Below are 15,572 nucleotides of genomic sequence, written 5' to 3'. Positions count from 1 at the left end.
AGCAATCCTGATGTGTTGCCTGTACAAACATTTTGAAATTTGTGAACAAAATGCTCAGCACAGATGCCATGTGTTTATTTACAGATAGGTATTAGTCTGCCTCTTTGAAAACTTTTTGTGTTATGTTATATTTTCTGCTTATTTGCTTTGTTTTCTTGCAATGTTTCTTTTCTTGTTTTTTGTTTTGTTTTTATTTGGACTCCAGTCTTCTAATAGCACTAGCAACAAAAGTGATCAATGATCTCTTCTTCATGCACATGATTAAACAGAAACATATCTATATTTTGAGGCAGTGAAACATTTTTTTTCCTTCATATATTGTTACAGGTCAGGGAATACAATGGACAGATGCAGGGAGTTACCAGTGCAGGATTTGCATCCTTGACATTTGATGGAAGTGTAGGGGCACCAGTAATTCCTCGAACCTCTAGCAGAGTGTACACATTCACAGATGAAGAACAGAAAATTATAGAAGAATTACGTGTTTGGGCAGCCAGTAATCTAACCACCTCTGGACCACCAGCAAAACTGTCTGATGTTCAGCCAATGATGTTCTTTGATCTCACTTGCCAGCTGATAGGAAAAGCAAAAGTGGATGGGTCTTCTTTTCTTCTAAAGGTAGCTTATTTTTTATATATAATTTATTAATCACTAAGACATTGTGATTCAGTTTAGAAAAAAAATTGACATATTCCTTGACTGAATTAATGTTGTGTAGATAAATATTTCAAGGTTAAGCAAATTTGTCATCCTGAACCATTTTATTTCTGGAAGTCCCACTTCTTGTTAAAGTTGTTCTTTGCATTTATTTCTTTAGAGAGGTGTTTTTTTAGATGGCATTGGTATGGATTTCACAAACATTTGTAGATAAATATCACAAGATTTTTTTGAAGCTGAAAAATATTGATAGTTTTAGATTTTAAGCATTGAACTCATGTAACTAGTGAGGATTGCTTCAAAGACAACTGAAGTGAATTTTTGTGATTTTGTGCTTAGCACATTTATGTGCCCATAGCATAATTTTTAATACGACGCTTGATACTCATCCCAAATCAAGAGAAAAAAGAGAAAGCTGTTCACACTGAAAACTACCCATAACATCAAATTAACGTTCCCTAATAAGAGTGTATTCTGAAGGGCCCAGATAATGAGGTGATACATGCTGCCACAGATTAAGAAAAATCGATTATCTTCTGATGCTGTACCATGAAATACTTAAAAACCACCTTTGAAAAACAGATTACCCCCTGCTTGAATTATCAAACTTTTTCCAGAAATGAGCATGCAAAATATAGATGTAGTGAATATATATTACGAATTTACTCTTTGGACAAAACAAAAATCCCTCAGTTTTGCCAAGTTTCCCATTATTTTTCAGTTGGCTTGGAACTTTGAATTTTCAGCTTTTCTTGGTACACTCTTTGAAAATAAGGCTTTGGTGTCTTCCCCACCCTGCAGTGCTGTCCTTTTTCACTGGGATAGGGTTAACTTTTCTTCCTTGGAGCTGTTACAGTACTTTGTTTTGGATTTATCATGAGAAAAATGTTGATAACACACTGATGATTTAGTTATTTGTGTTGGAGGTATGGGATGGCACAAAATGTCCCTACCCAACATGGAAGGTGCCTGTGGAAGCAAGAGACCTGGAAGGAGACAAGGTGCTTCTTCATCAGCTGCGAGAGGTAACAGTGGACATTCTAGTGTATGACAACCATGTACAACTGGCAAAATCAATTAAGGTAATACAGAGTTTGATATTTCTAGCTCTTCTTTTGTGGCCTATTTTCTGCTTAGAACTCACTTCAGAGAATGTATCAATTCATTTCTGCTGTTAATTAGCTTCAAATGTTCCTCTTTTATCTTTCACTGTATTTCCCATACCTTTTATTTGAATGCAAAACTGTTTCAAAGTGTGTAAAACAGCTTCATTACCCTAAAATTGCCATGAAGAAAACCCTTCAAATTAAGCTGTTCTTTCCAGACAGGGTAATATCATATATAATCCTGTGAAAATAACACACTCAGAAAATGCATTCTGTGCTTCAGAATTATTTTTTAAATGATACAAAGTGGGGTTAAACTTGTAGTCCCATTAAAGACCCGTAATTCTAAAGTCAATAAAAGATTTTCTGTTCTATAAACTTCTGCAATTTGCAGTGCAGTCTTCATTTAGTGGGTCAGTGATGCTGATTATGCTTAGACAGAGAAAACAACAACATAATTAAACATTTGATCTTTAGCAATACTGCCATCTTGCTTCTAAATGCAGTAAATTAGCAAATAATACATCTTTTATTTTATGTCTTCCCATCTATACTTTAAGAAGGTGTTCATCAGGAAATAAAAGCGATAGCTATTTGTTAGGCTGGGGCTATCAGCAGAAATAACGTCAATTTGATATATTAATGCCCATTCATAAGTAAATGATAGCAAAATAACTTGCCTTTGTGTAAGAATTCATAATAAGTTACAGAAGTATTTCGTCACTTACAGGTTCTCCTACGAAATTTTTCTTTTGCTAACTGTTGTCATCTATTGATATAAACAACTGTTGATGTTCCAGTGAAGCAATATGTTTTGAAAACTAAGGGGAAAAGTAGTTTAATATTAATAAAATGTATTTTCTTGAGTAGGAGGTTTGACCTACTGAGCAGCATGACCTGTTTCTTTCCTTCTGGCTATGTCCACAGTTGCAGCAGCTTCACTCATGCAAACTGTAGAAATGTTAAGTTTTTGAACACTGCTTTTTAGTGGATTGTCTTACTGGAGTTCGTGAAGAAAAAGTGGTGATATCCTAACAAGCTTCAGGAAAACATACTAAGTTTGTATTCCAATATGTGCAATCTGTATTAGGTTTTTAGTACAGAATCTTGTTATGCAAAGATTTTTTTTTTAAATTCATGTATGTAGAAGTATAAAACTAGAGAGCATTTAGCAGTTTTGCAATTTATGGTTTCAGAAATAATAAAAGCACACTATTTTTCATCCATTTTTTCTACATTTGACATTACCTTAGAATTGCCTTTTTTTCATGTAAATTGTACTGGAATTGTTAAGTTACACTTTCCCATGTAGTTGAGTATTATTTGCAATGACAGTCACAGCTCTGAAGTGATGTTTTATGGAGGAACAATCTGGTTTATGCAGCCTTGGTATTAAGAAGGGCAGACTGAACAAAAAAAAAAAAAGAAATATTTCTACATATTTTAAAATTGTATCTGTAGGCTCATGTTCAGGCAAGGAAGCTCAGAATAAGCACTACAGCCTAGAGAAAATGAGTAACGTATTAGAGTGAATTTGTAGCAAATCCTAGAACACTGTGGGGGATAGTCCTGCAAGAATTTGTTAGAAGCTCCTTGTTTGGATTGTCTGTCCAGACAACACTGAAGCTATGAGAATTTTATCTCATTTTTCAAGACAGTCAAATAATGCTTACAATTTTCAATGGAGAGAACTTGAGTAATATTGAAGGTATGCCAAAGCTGATACTGTAAGTAGACTTTTTGTCCCCTGTATTTACTCGCCTCCCTTTCCTGACAGGTAAGATTGTGGTTTTCAGCATTTGCTGCCCTTAGCAGAACACAAACAGACTCTCAAGTTAGATTATTTTCCCAGGCATAAAGATACAAGCAAGAGCCAGAGCTAAGCTAAGACAATGGTGTTCACTGCTTTTTCCTAAATTTCCCTCTTCCTCTGACTCCCTGGGGTGCATGAGGCTTTCTCATTACCCTAGGAATACCAACCTGCCACTAACTCTCAGGAGTATGGTTACTATGGTTGTAGTTCCTTATTCTTCAGCCTTTCTTATTCCAATTTTTCCCGAGATTCTCAAGATTCACTAATTCTTTTCATACAACTAGGGAATAGGTCTATGATATGGACCATATCATAGACCTATCTGAGGCATTTTGCTAGACAGTAAGCATTGAGGTCAGTGAGCATCAATGGTCAGTCAGTGCACAGTAGGAGTCCAACTGTCTACAAATGCTTTGAGATTTCCTTACATACTGACATTCACTGAATATGTAGTACTGTACATTCCTCTTCTGGCTTGATATCATCAATTTTGTGTTGCCATGTGTATTCTGGGTTGTACAAATAAAACATCCTTGACTGGGCATGTTAAGTCCTAGTTTGTAGTGTTTGCTTTGTTATCTATCTTCAGATGCAGAATTTGAATATTTTCAGCTGTTCCTCCTGTATACAGTAGCATGTCTGTTTTGATAGCAGCTGGGACTAGGAAGTCTTGCTTGCTTTTCTAGTGTCTGAGTCTCATTTCTAACCTGCAACTTAAATGAGTTACAGGGCTATAATACCTAGCTTCATATTTTTCAGGCCTGGATAGCATTCCTTTGACCTGTCAGTGCTATTTTCCTCACTTCTGTCTTTGTACTCATTAAAACAGAAAAAAACCCTGAAATTACATCACATCCCTAATTCTACCCCCATTCCCTCCAAACCCTTTAATGGATTTAAATTAGTATTTTTAATTGCAAAAGAATACATGCAAATGCAGTGTATACACTCCCTGTCATTTGCAAAAAGTTATGTACAATTTACTTAGTAAAATTAAACTTGATATGATAAAATGATGAAAATAAAATCTTGTTGAATAAAACAAGCATAAGAATTAGTACAGATTATTCTGTAAGGGATTCCTGTACATAAAGACAGCCTCTTGTCATGCATGTCTTTCTGACCAAATGTGAACATTTAAGTGCTGTGATGAATGAGCATTCCAAATTTAGCAGTGTCTTAAATGTGAACACAATTCTGTATATTTTGTAATAATTATAAGAATTATAAGAATTTACTATGCTAAAAAGGCTTTTTTTTAGTTGGCCGGTTACAGGGAACTGCAGACATGAATTCTTCATTCTAATTCTTTTTAGTTTTAATATGCATCTTTAAAATAGTCATATTGGAATTAGACTGCCAATAGGTTATTACTATACTTTATATTACTGCAAGATATTTGTTCTTATTGCTTTAATTTAATTTTAAATACACTTGCTGTAAGTGAGGTAGTTAGAACTGTTGTGAAGTAACGAGTTGGGTTTGTACTAGTTTTCAGCTATGGCTCTGTAAATTGTGGTGTTAACTTTAATATAAGCCTATAATTTCTTCTTATTGAAGCATATGTGGTGTTCTTGGTCTGACGGATAATCAGTAAGGAACAGAAATACAGTAAGGCTTTTAGCTGGAAACACCCACATTTGCTCACCACTGCTAAGGGAAAGCAATGCTGCCTCATGGAGGGATTCATGGAAATTGCAGTCCATCTTGCACAGGCAGACCTGGTGATCTGTGCTGGCCTGCACAATCTTCCAGACATTTTCAGTATTTGGAAATGTTGATTTTAGTGCATCTCTTTAGTGTAGTTCTAAGTAATATAAAGATATGTAAAATAACTTCTTCAGAAAAGAGATCTAATAAAGTACATGTATATAAGACACTTTTCTAGTGATCATAAATCTCAAGAAGTTGAATGTTGCTCTGAAACATGTAAATCGGTTGACTTTTGCATGAATTTCAGCATTTTATATTAAACCTAAAATTTTATATTCTTTACTTCTGGACTCTCCTCTTCCATGTTTAATGTTTTGTATTTGTAGATACAGTAAATAATCTTGTTTTTTTCGTGCATCATTTTTGAAAGAAACACATTATTTAATTATAATTTCATTTTTCCTGCCTATATACAAATTTCTCTTGGGGAAAAAAAAAAAAAGGGAGTTTAGCACTGTTATTTTATTTGGTTATTTGTTAAGCAGAACTTAGCTAAGAACTTCTAACAAAACTTTCTCCAAAAGCATTTGGAGAGCATTACAGTTATTATCTTAGTTTTATAATATGACCGTCCCTTGCATTTTTGGATATTCAACATAATTTAGTGAAATTTAACATCTGGAAAGAAAAGAATTTTTAAAAGCCTCCAGATAAGCCCCTTAATTGACATCTAAATGCACAAGCTGTCCTGTTGATAGGCTTTGAACGAACAAAATGAGCAGCCCTTCAGTGGTGCAGATCAATTAAAACTCTGATAAATACTCCATGCCAGAAGCAAAATAGGTGCAGTCAGAAGCACACTTTTTATATCCCCAGTGCCTGATTTTGAAAATATGCTGCCTTTTTCGTGTGTGATTATTGTTTAAAAGAGCAGCTTGATAACAGCATTATATAGTCATAGTCTGTTCCTTGATAGAGAAGAGGATTCTAGAGTCAGGATGTTGTTTTATCTGCTTTTGTGCATGCATACATTTACAAGTGTCATACTAGGACCTAGCCAATCCAGCCTAATAGGGATAATTTTTAGGTTTCTACTCATTAAAGCAAGAGCTGAAGCTTAAATAAGACTTAACAGACTGACTACTGTAATAGTAATGTTAATTGAAGTCAAGTTAAAATAAGTTATCATTAATATACTGCCATTTAAAAGACACCTAGAGTGAACATAAATCCACACTATTGAATGTGTGTAGCTTGCCAGCTACCAGCTGGATTTTAGATTATATTTTTAAAAAAATACTTAAGTGCAAGTTAATTTCATTCAAAGGCTTTTAAAACACATCAAAGGGAAAATAAGTATATAGTTAAGTCTCCAGATTATCTACCTTTAGAATCTGGGTTTTGGTTTTTTGGGTAGGCTATGGGACCTTTATTTTGAAATAAAACCAAGTTATAAAGATGTGTTTGATGTTCCACACCCCATAACTTCTTTTTAATAGACACACATGTAAGCTAGCCTAAGTCCATTTGTATAATTTGACAAAACTGTTTCAGAGAACACAAAACAAGGGGGGAAAAAAAATGGCAAGAAACATATTCGTCATGTACCAGAGGAGAAACAGTGTCAAAAATCTTTGAATATAACAAGGATTACCTTTTGTCCTGATGCTGGAAAAAGTGTTATCTGTAATGTAAGAGTAAGGTATAATGAAGAAGTCTCGATAAGCAAATGTGCCTGCGTGTAATATGGCATGCATAGTGATGGACATGAGGTCAATTGCTGAGTGCCATCATACATGGAAAAATCAGAGCACGTCAGTCTCTGGAGGGCTGTTGTAAATATGTAAGAGAAATTGTACCCTCAGGAAAGGTATATATACCACTGTTTGATCTGTCTTCTGAAGTGTGCTCGAGAGACAGATTTAGTAAGAAGGCTTATGTTAGTCCTGAATCAGGCTTTGCTGACCATAGTGTTGTCTGATAAAGCAAAACAAACAGGTCACCCAGAGTCTCCATGTTTGAAAATATTCAAAACTGTGCTGGTTTTGCAGGGATAGGGTTAACTTTTATAAGAACCTAGGCAGGGGCACTGCCAGGGCAGGTGACCTAGGCTGGCCAAGGGTATTGGATATTATGCTGAGGGCATGCCCAGTGTACCAGGGTGAAGGGGCAGTTCCATGACTATTTGGGCCTCCAAACGGTGAGCAGCTGTATTAGCCACTGTTGTCCTTGCATATCCTTTCATTTCTTGTTATAACTGTTTCTTCTTAACTGGCATTGTTCTGTTAAACTGTTCATACTTCAACCCAAGTGGGTTTTTTTCCTCCTTTTCTCAGTCCCGCCCAGAGGCGGAGGAGTGAGCAGTGAGGGAGCAACCTTGTGGCTCTTTGTTCCCAGACAAAAACCCAGCTGGAGACAGCCCTAAGAAACCTGATCTGGTTGACTCTGCTTTGGGCATAGGGGTTGGACTAGGCAGTCTTCAGAGTACTCTTGACAACTTCTGCTATTTTGTGATTCAATTAAATCAAGGAAGAAGCTTTATGAGGCCTAGGATTTTCCAAGTAAATGGATAACTTTGTGTTTTCATTTTTTTTTCTTTAAGACTGGAAGTTTTCTGAGAATTTACAGCATTCATGCAAAACAAGCATATGCTGTTGATAAAAGTGTCTCACATATTGAATTTCATCTTCATGGTGGCACCTGCTACGGTCGAGGAATAGGAGTCTTACCGGAAAGTAACCTGGATGTTAAAGAACTAAAAGCGTAAGTATATGTAGGGTTTTTTTCTGTATGATTCAGGGAAACTCTAAGTAAATGTAACAACTGTGCAGTTTAGAATTGTAAACATATGTAAGGACCAGAATCTCTGGAAAAGAGTTTGTCTTTAGCACCATGAAGATGAAGACTAAGTATTGGAGGGAGGATGCTGTAGGTAAATGCTAACGTTTCAAAACACAGTACGGATTAGGATTTTATTTTTTATAGTGCTGTAATATTAAGGCAAGGCCTGGCCACATTGAGCACATTTTAAGCATGTGCACAAGTATATTTGTTACTTGGAAATTGTAAGATGTAAAAATGTTCAAAATTAAGCATAGAACACAAATATTTTACTGAATTGTGTTGTATGTGTAAAGAAGCATAGAATCAAAGAACAGTTTATTTTGGGAAGGGTCTTTAATCGTCAGGTCCAGCTGTTAGCTAACACTGACATGTCAAGCACTAAGCCATGTCCCTGAGTGACACATCCATACATCTTTTAACTGCCTTCAGGAATGGTGACTCCACCACTTCCCTAGGCAGCCTGTTCCAATGCTTGACTACCCTTTCAGGGAAGAAATTTTTCCTGAAAGCTAATCTAAATGTCCCTTGGTTCAACTTGAGGCCATTTTCTCTCTTCACATGGGAGAAGAAAGCAACTCGAGCCTCACCACAACCTTTTCAGGTAGTTGTAGAGAGCGATAAGGCCTCCCCTCAGCCTCCTCTAGGCCAAACATCCCCAGCTTCCCCAGCCTAAGACTTGTGCTCCAGACCCATTTTCAGCTTCATTGCCCATCTCTGGACGTGGCTTCAGCACCTCAGTGTCTCTCTTGTAGTGAGGGGTCTAAACCTCGAGTTGCAGCCTCACCAGTGCCAAATACAGGAGGATAATCCCTTCACTGGTCCTGCTGGCCACGCTTCTTGATACAAATCAGGATGCCACTGACCTTCTTGGCCACTTGGGTACACTGCTGGCTTGTATTCAGATGGTTGTAAACCAACACCCCAAGGTCTTTTTCTACCAGGTAAATTTCCAGCCACTCTTCCCCAAGCCTGTAGCATTGCATGGGTTGATTGTGGCTCAGGTGCAGGACCTAGCACTTGGCCTTGTTGAACCTCATACAGTTGGCTTCAGTCCCTCTATCCAGCCTGTCCAGGTCCCTCTGAAGAGCCTTCCTAATTAATGAACTGAACTCCATTCACCATCACTCTCTGGGCTGGGCCATTGGCTAGTTTTCCACTCAATATGGAGTACATCCACATAAGCTGCCGGCAGCCAGGAGGATGCTGTGGGACATGGTGTCAAAGGCTTTATTAAAGTTCAATTGAGCCACATCCACAGCTTTTCCCTCATCCACTAAGTAGGTCATCTTGTCATAGAAGGAGATTGGTCAAGCCCTTCTTAAAGCCATGTTGACTGGGCCTGAACCGTTGGTTATCCTGCATGTGCTGCATGATGGCACTCAGGATTATCTACTTTGTAATCTCTCCTGGCACCGAGGTCAGACTGGTAGGCCTGTAGCTCCCTAGACCCTCCTTCTGACCTTTCTTGTAGATGGGGGTTGCATTTGCCAACCTCCAGTCTGCTGGGACCTCCTTGGTGAGCCAGGACTGCTGGTAGATGATGGAAAGTGAAAGTGGCTTGGTGAGCACTTCTGCCAGATTCCTCCGCACGCTTGGGTGGATCCCACCTGGCCTCGTAGACTTGCCTATGTGTCCAAGTCACATTGAAGTTCACTGACCTCATGGATTATGGAGGCTTCATGCTGCTCCTCATCCCTTTGAGCTCAGGGCTCTGGGTACCCAGAGGACAACTCACCATTAAATACAGAGAGAAAGAACACCTACGGTACTTGAGCTTTTTACTCATCCTTCGTCACTGTTTCACAGTGCATGCAATAAAGGATGGAGATTCTCCTTAGCCCTCCTTTTGTTGCTGATGTATTTACAGAAACATTTTTAATTGTTTTTTATGACATTAGCCAGATGAAGTTCTAGGTAGCCTTTGGACTCTTCTAATGTTCTCCCTGCATAACCTCCCTACCCCCTTTATAGTCCTTCTGAGTTCCCCAGCCTTTACTCCAAAGGTTATAAACTTTCTTCTTTCTTAGGAAAGGCTAAGTAACTGAAGTCCACATTCCTTTGACAAATTCGATTTCCAGTAGTATGGATTTCTTTTGGCACTGCATTGTGTTTAAAGTTCCAGAAGCGATTTGGGAAAGTATGTCTCATCTGCATCGTTAATAGACACTCATATAACTTCTTACATATACATACAATGGAAAATTGTCAGAACATTATACCTCTGTATTGATTAACAGTAGATTTCATGTAATTGTATGTATGATCCCATACATATATATGTGTGTGTGTGTGTATGTATAGATATATGAAAAACTTCTCTAGATTTTAAAACGTTTAGTCATTTGTTTTTAGATTCTTACATTCTATGGATCTGCCAGACAGTCAGAATATGGAAAGCATGTCTTCAGTGGAATTAGATGACACTTTTAACTATGTTACAGGTAAGAGCAATTGAAAGCTGATTTGCCATTTCTTCAAAAACATAAGGTCACAGATAGAGTCACAGTTTCTGCTTCTGTAAGTGTATAAAGTTACTTGCACATACAAATCCTTGGAGAATTCTTTTAAATTATTAGACTGGAAGTTGACACTGCCTTATCTTTCTGTCTCACAGCAGAAGCCTTTCATTTACATGAAAAAATACTTTCATAGGAAGTGGTGAATAAATTATTAAATGGAGATGGGCTTCTATATTAGATTGTAAAGCAGAGTGAGGTAACTCTCACTCTAAAGGAGGATTCTCCTAAGACAGGCCCTGAAAACCAAACAGCTGCTTGCTGAGGAGCCCTTCTAAAGTTTATGTCAGCAGTATCATTTGCAGTATACATTTGAAAAGTGTTCATTTTGATGAACATTGTTATTGAATGCATACACTAATTTCTCCTCAAGTATATTAACTCAATACCTAATGTTTGTCTCCTGCTTACTTTGCTTTTTCCTTTTGCTATATTTTATTCATACATTATTAGAATTCCATTTTCCTCTGTTCAACTTTTGGCTTTAAGGCTGTATCTCTCTGACTATCTATATCTATCTGGTTTTGTTTGTCAACGTGATAAAAAAATAAGGAAGCAAAATAATTAGGATTTTTTTCTTAATTTTAGATCTTGAATCACATTTACAGAGATGTCAGCAATTACCTGCTACAGGTAGGAAATGTTTTGATCTCAGTGGTGAATTTTAGTTTTACTAAAGAACAAAAATATTTTTGAGACATGATCTCAAAGGTTGGAATGATAGCTTTAACTTATACTCTTAGAATAGCTCTTCCTACAATGTTTATGAATGTTGTGTTGAGTTTGCTCCATTTTTAAAGGAATAGAGCATATTCATATATTCTACTTTAATGTTGCTTCTTTTCAACGTGTTGGAATTTCTGTACCCTGTTGTATTGATAAAACAATACAAAACAATTGCTGAAACTGGAAAGGGAAGACAAGATGGAAATCATGGGAAAATGCATATCTGCAGTGGACATTTCCCATGTTCCATATATTGCAGTGTTTAATAGGTATTCATGGCTGCTTTTTGTGTGTCCCTGTGTGTTGTTATTTTGCAGTATTAACAGATCACCAGGATCTGAAGAACACGGAATTGAAAGCCATTCTGAACAGCACAGCTCCTAAACACTACCGCATTAGAGCAAAGCTGAGAACTTATAAACCCCAGAAGCTCTATCAGTCAGTTAAACTTCACTGTTCCAAATGCAACTCTTTGTAAGTGTTCATACAATTACAGTAATTAGGAATCCTTCTCTGTGTTTTTGGGATGCCTACATTTTCAGTGTATTTTCGTCCTCTTTTTCATGTAAAGTAAACTAAACATAAACGTACTTCATTTTGAGCAAAGTTTTCAAACTCATTGGTAATAGGTAGGAAAATTTTCAATCATCAGATGAGTTGCATGTACAGAATCCTTTGAGTGCTTTCAAAACAATACTTCATTTTCAAAATTAGCAGAGTGGTTTTTCCCATACCGAAGTTGTATTTAAGTACTGTTTCTGTATTGTGGTTTTTAAATAGGTTATGCAAAAAGATATGATAGTCTCCAAGTGAATGAATGAAAGTATCTTTGACTAAATCACAGGATCATCTAGTCAAGCCTCGCTGCCAGAGTAGGACATCTAGAGTAGGTCACACAGGAACTCATCCAGGTAGGTTTTGAATGTCCCCAGAGAAGGAGACTCAGCAAGCCATCTGGCTAGCCTGTTCCAGTGCTCTGTCACCCTCGCAGTGAAGAATTTCTTTCTTGTATTTCTTTGGAACCTCTTGTGTTCCAGCTTGCACCCATTGGCCCTTGTCCCATCTTTTCTGGATCAAAAAATAACAGAGAAACATCATTCACCTCTGTATTTTTGTATCTTTTTCTGACCTGAGTCAGACAACTGCCAGTTTTATCATTTTTATTTGCTCTTTAATGGTATTTTTCATTGTATCAAGTAATGCTCAGACAGATAATCATACACTTTTTATGATGTTTATTAATCTAAAAATGAAATAAGGTTTGTTTGAAATGGTCTTTTTTTTATTAAACTACTTAGTGATGTACATTGCAGTGCTATTCAAAATCATCTTAATCCTGTATCATCTTTTTTTGCCAGACTTAGCCTAGCATCAGTTCCAAGCAAACAGTTCTATTGTTACTGGTGTAAAGTATTGTTGTCTTTAAATGATGGCACATTATCATTCTCCTAGGCTTTTGAAATGTACTGCACAATCCATATTTATTAGATATAAACATCACTGAGACAAGAAAATGCCCCTACTATCCTCCTCTTACAGCTTTTGGGTGCAAAGTAGCATTCTGCTAGCTTTAACAATATTAGTCAGTATCAGATGTTGCTGTAACAGTCTCTTGGTTGCAAGTGTAAGAAGTGCCTCATCATCTTCACAACATACCTGCTACGTGGTCTTTATTGCCAAGTTTAGAAAGGAGATAATTACCGACTATCTCTGCCACTTTTGTCACTTTTATTGTATATTATTTATAGTAATAAGCAGGTACAATTGATAGAGTTTTATTTGTTCCTAATTAACTTCATCCTTATCCCACAATTTTCTGTGACTACTATAGTCTTTTTATATAGTGTTGATGTGTTAGTGTCTTCATTTTTATTCGAGTCTCCTCCCATTTCACATACTGCAGCCTTCTTTTTGCCACAGAATTAGGGCAGACTTCTTAGTAGATATATTTGTGAGGCTTTAGTTAGTCATTTTCCTCTTGCTACTGCCATCATTGTGCAACGATGGGACTACTTACAGTGCTTTCCCAGAAGTTCAGCTTCTCCTCATCTGTGTGCATCAGGTGGAAGGAATCAGTGAAATATTATAATGGAGCTGTACTGCAGCCTGGATTCGGTGAGTTAAGAGACTCAGGAAGGGAATAATATAGTTTAGGGTATCCTTCTCTACTACATGTTCCACTGTTGCAGGAGAAGTCATTTGACCTTTTAGCATTTGCTGAAGAGCCTGACTGACCAAAGTTCTTAATGCATTATGCAGCAAGACATATAGAAGGCTTGGGGTATCAGTCCTTGAGAGCAGTGTATCTTTGTTTTCTAGACTTCGACTGGAAGCTTTTCTGCATAGCAAAATATTGATATACATGGATGTAGTTTTATTCATTTATGCACATGACAGAAGTTTCAGCCCTTGTGTGTAGCTTAGTTCAAAACCAAGTCATTCCATTCCTGCCTCTGTGGGAAATCTCCAGCATCTACAGCCTGCCTGTAGGAGTTTAATAGGTATATCAGCAAAGATGACCCGTTATGTTAGGACCATTGCTTTTGCATTTAAAATGGTAATCCAGGAACAAAAGTGGAAAAGAGTTCATGTGAACAGCACTGTGCTTGAGAAAGTTCACATTGAGGAAGACCTTTTGTGAGCCAGTTCTACAGTCATAGAAGAATATCAAAGTTTGATTTCATAGGCAGGAATTGTTCTGTTCACTGGAGGAAGCAGCTGCACTTGGGTTTGAAAGTGAAATTAGCAGGAACTGATGGTGTGTTTTTCCTTTAACTCCACTCTGAAGTTTGGCACTACCGTTCTTTCGGTTTTTATGAAATACTAGCCCAATCTTTTGCAAATTACTGCAAAATAAAATAGACTAGACATAGAGCTTGAAATTAAATGAGCTTTTGGTCTTTGTGCTCTAGTGAAGTCGTACACAGTTGTGTGGCCCTTTAAGGCCAAACTGAAGTGACATAAATCTGATATGTTGGTTTTTCCATGGATTTACATATGTATGGATGAAGCCAGCCTCTGCTCCTAGGTAAAATCAGATTACTTAGCATATTTATTAACTTTAAAAGGAATTATCTTGTCGTAATTTACTGTACAACTCAATGTTTAAACTGACATAATGACAAAGTTACTTTTCTTGTGTATATGTTAACTAAGGACTGGTTTAGTATTTATTTGAAGTACTCTCATCCTTGTTGCTAGATTGCCTAAGGAGAAGCCTTTAGAATTTACTTATTCATTTTGGAAATTATTTTAGGCAGGAAATTCCAGATGGAGATGACTTTGACTTAATTTTACAAGGCTCCACCATTACTGCCCCAAATCCAGAACTGCACAATACATCCTGGTATAATTCTGTAATGTGGACTACACAAGACGAGAAACAAAGGAAAATAGCAATCCATTTTGTAAAACACGATGAAATGCTTCAACAGCCTGAAGATACTTTGCTTATGATAGAAGGTAAGATAAATTGCAAATATACCACTTCTTGTGGAATAGTGTCCAGTCTTGATTACCTGCAAAGTAGAGAGATGTTGAAGTTATATTCAATGTAAGTAGTGATTATCATAAAGGAACCTTCAAAGAAGAGAAAAACTCAGGTGGAACATCAGGTTACTGTTGTGCAAGCAGGAAAAAGCCATCTGTGAAGGTCTTGTAGGGTGCTTTATTTTAACACTATAGCAGTAAGTTTATTGTTGATTCTGCCAAAATTAACATCTGAATGTGGGATTTTTTTAAGTGCTTACTATTTTCTCAGCTCTTATTTGAAAACTTGCTTGGCCTTATTAAAAATTATTTAAAACATTGACGTGGAAAAGCTTTGGAAGACTTCGATAATACAAGCCTACAATTAACTTTGTCAGCCTCTGGATGTCAGTGTTGTTTCAGATGAATAGAACTTGTCACAGCATGAGGGTTTTTTGGTTTGGTTTTCATCAGATTTCCTCAGGGAAGAGAAATAATGAACAAATTTAGCAAGAATACTAATAAACAGCATTTTGAATAGAATTAAAAATAATAAATAATTACATGTAGTACCATCCCAAGGTTAAAGTATTCAGTTGTGCTCAAGTAATGGTGTGAATAAGCAAATGTAAGTCAGATGGTTATTTGTGTAAGGGTCAATGACAAAACACCTTCTGTTTTCTGCTTTTATATTCAGCTAGTTCTCATAGCTGCTTTATTTCTGACACCTTCCAAATGGAATCATTTGGTTTTTTTCCTTTTTGTTAACAATCTAACCTTAACTAGAAG

At 36.7% G+C, this 15,572-nt stretch overlaps 1 protein-coding gene across 11 annotated transcripts in view; it reads left to right on the top strand.

Moving 5' to 3' along the window:
- The window catches only part of POT1 (protection of telomeres 1), a 64,120-nt gene that overhangs the window by 38,135 nt on the left and 10,413 nt on the right, over positions 1 to 15,572 (top strand). For all 11 annotated transcript variants that reach the window (XM_062018125.1, XM_062018089.1, XM_062018099.1 and 8 more), the window contains 7 exons: positions 328 to 618; positions 1,584 to 1,739; positions 7,832 to 7,992; positions 10,426 to 10,514; positions 11,178 to 11,222; positions 11,633 to 11,789; positions 14,572 to 14,777. In XM_062018125.1, coding sequence (XP_061874109.1) covers positions 328 to 618; positions 1,584 to 1,739; positions 7,832 to 7,992; positions 10,426 to 10,514; positions 11,178 to 11,222; positions 11,633 to 11,789; positions 14,572 to 14,777 — 1,105 coding nt within the window. The remainder of the gene's footprint in view (positions 1 to 327; positions 619 to 1,583; positions 1,740 to 7,831; positions 7,993 to 10,425; positions 10,515 to 11,177; positions 11,223 to 11,632; positions 11,790 to 14,571; positions 14,778 to 15,572) is intronic.

Source organism: Colius striatus, chromosome 1, assembly GCF_028858725.1.
Source record: "Colius striatus isolate bColStr4 chromosome 1, bColStr4.1.hap1, whole genome shotgun sequence".
NCBI classification, from domain to species: Eukaryota; Metazoa; Chordata; class Aves; order Coliiformes; family Coliidae; genus Colius; species Colius striatus.
This window is presented reverse-complemented; position numbering and strand designations above follow the sequence as displayed.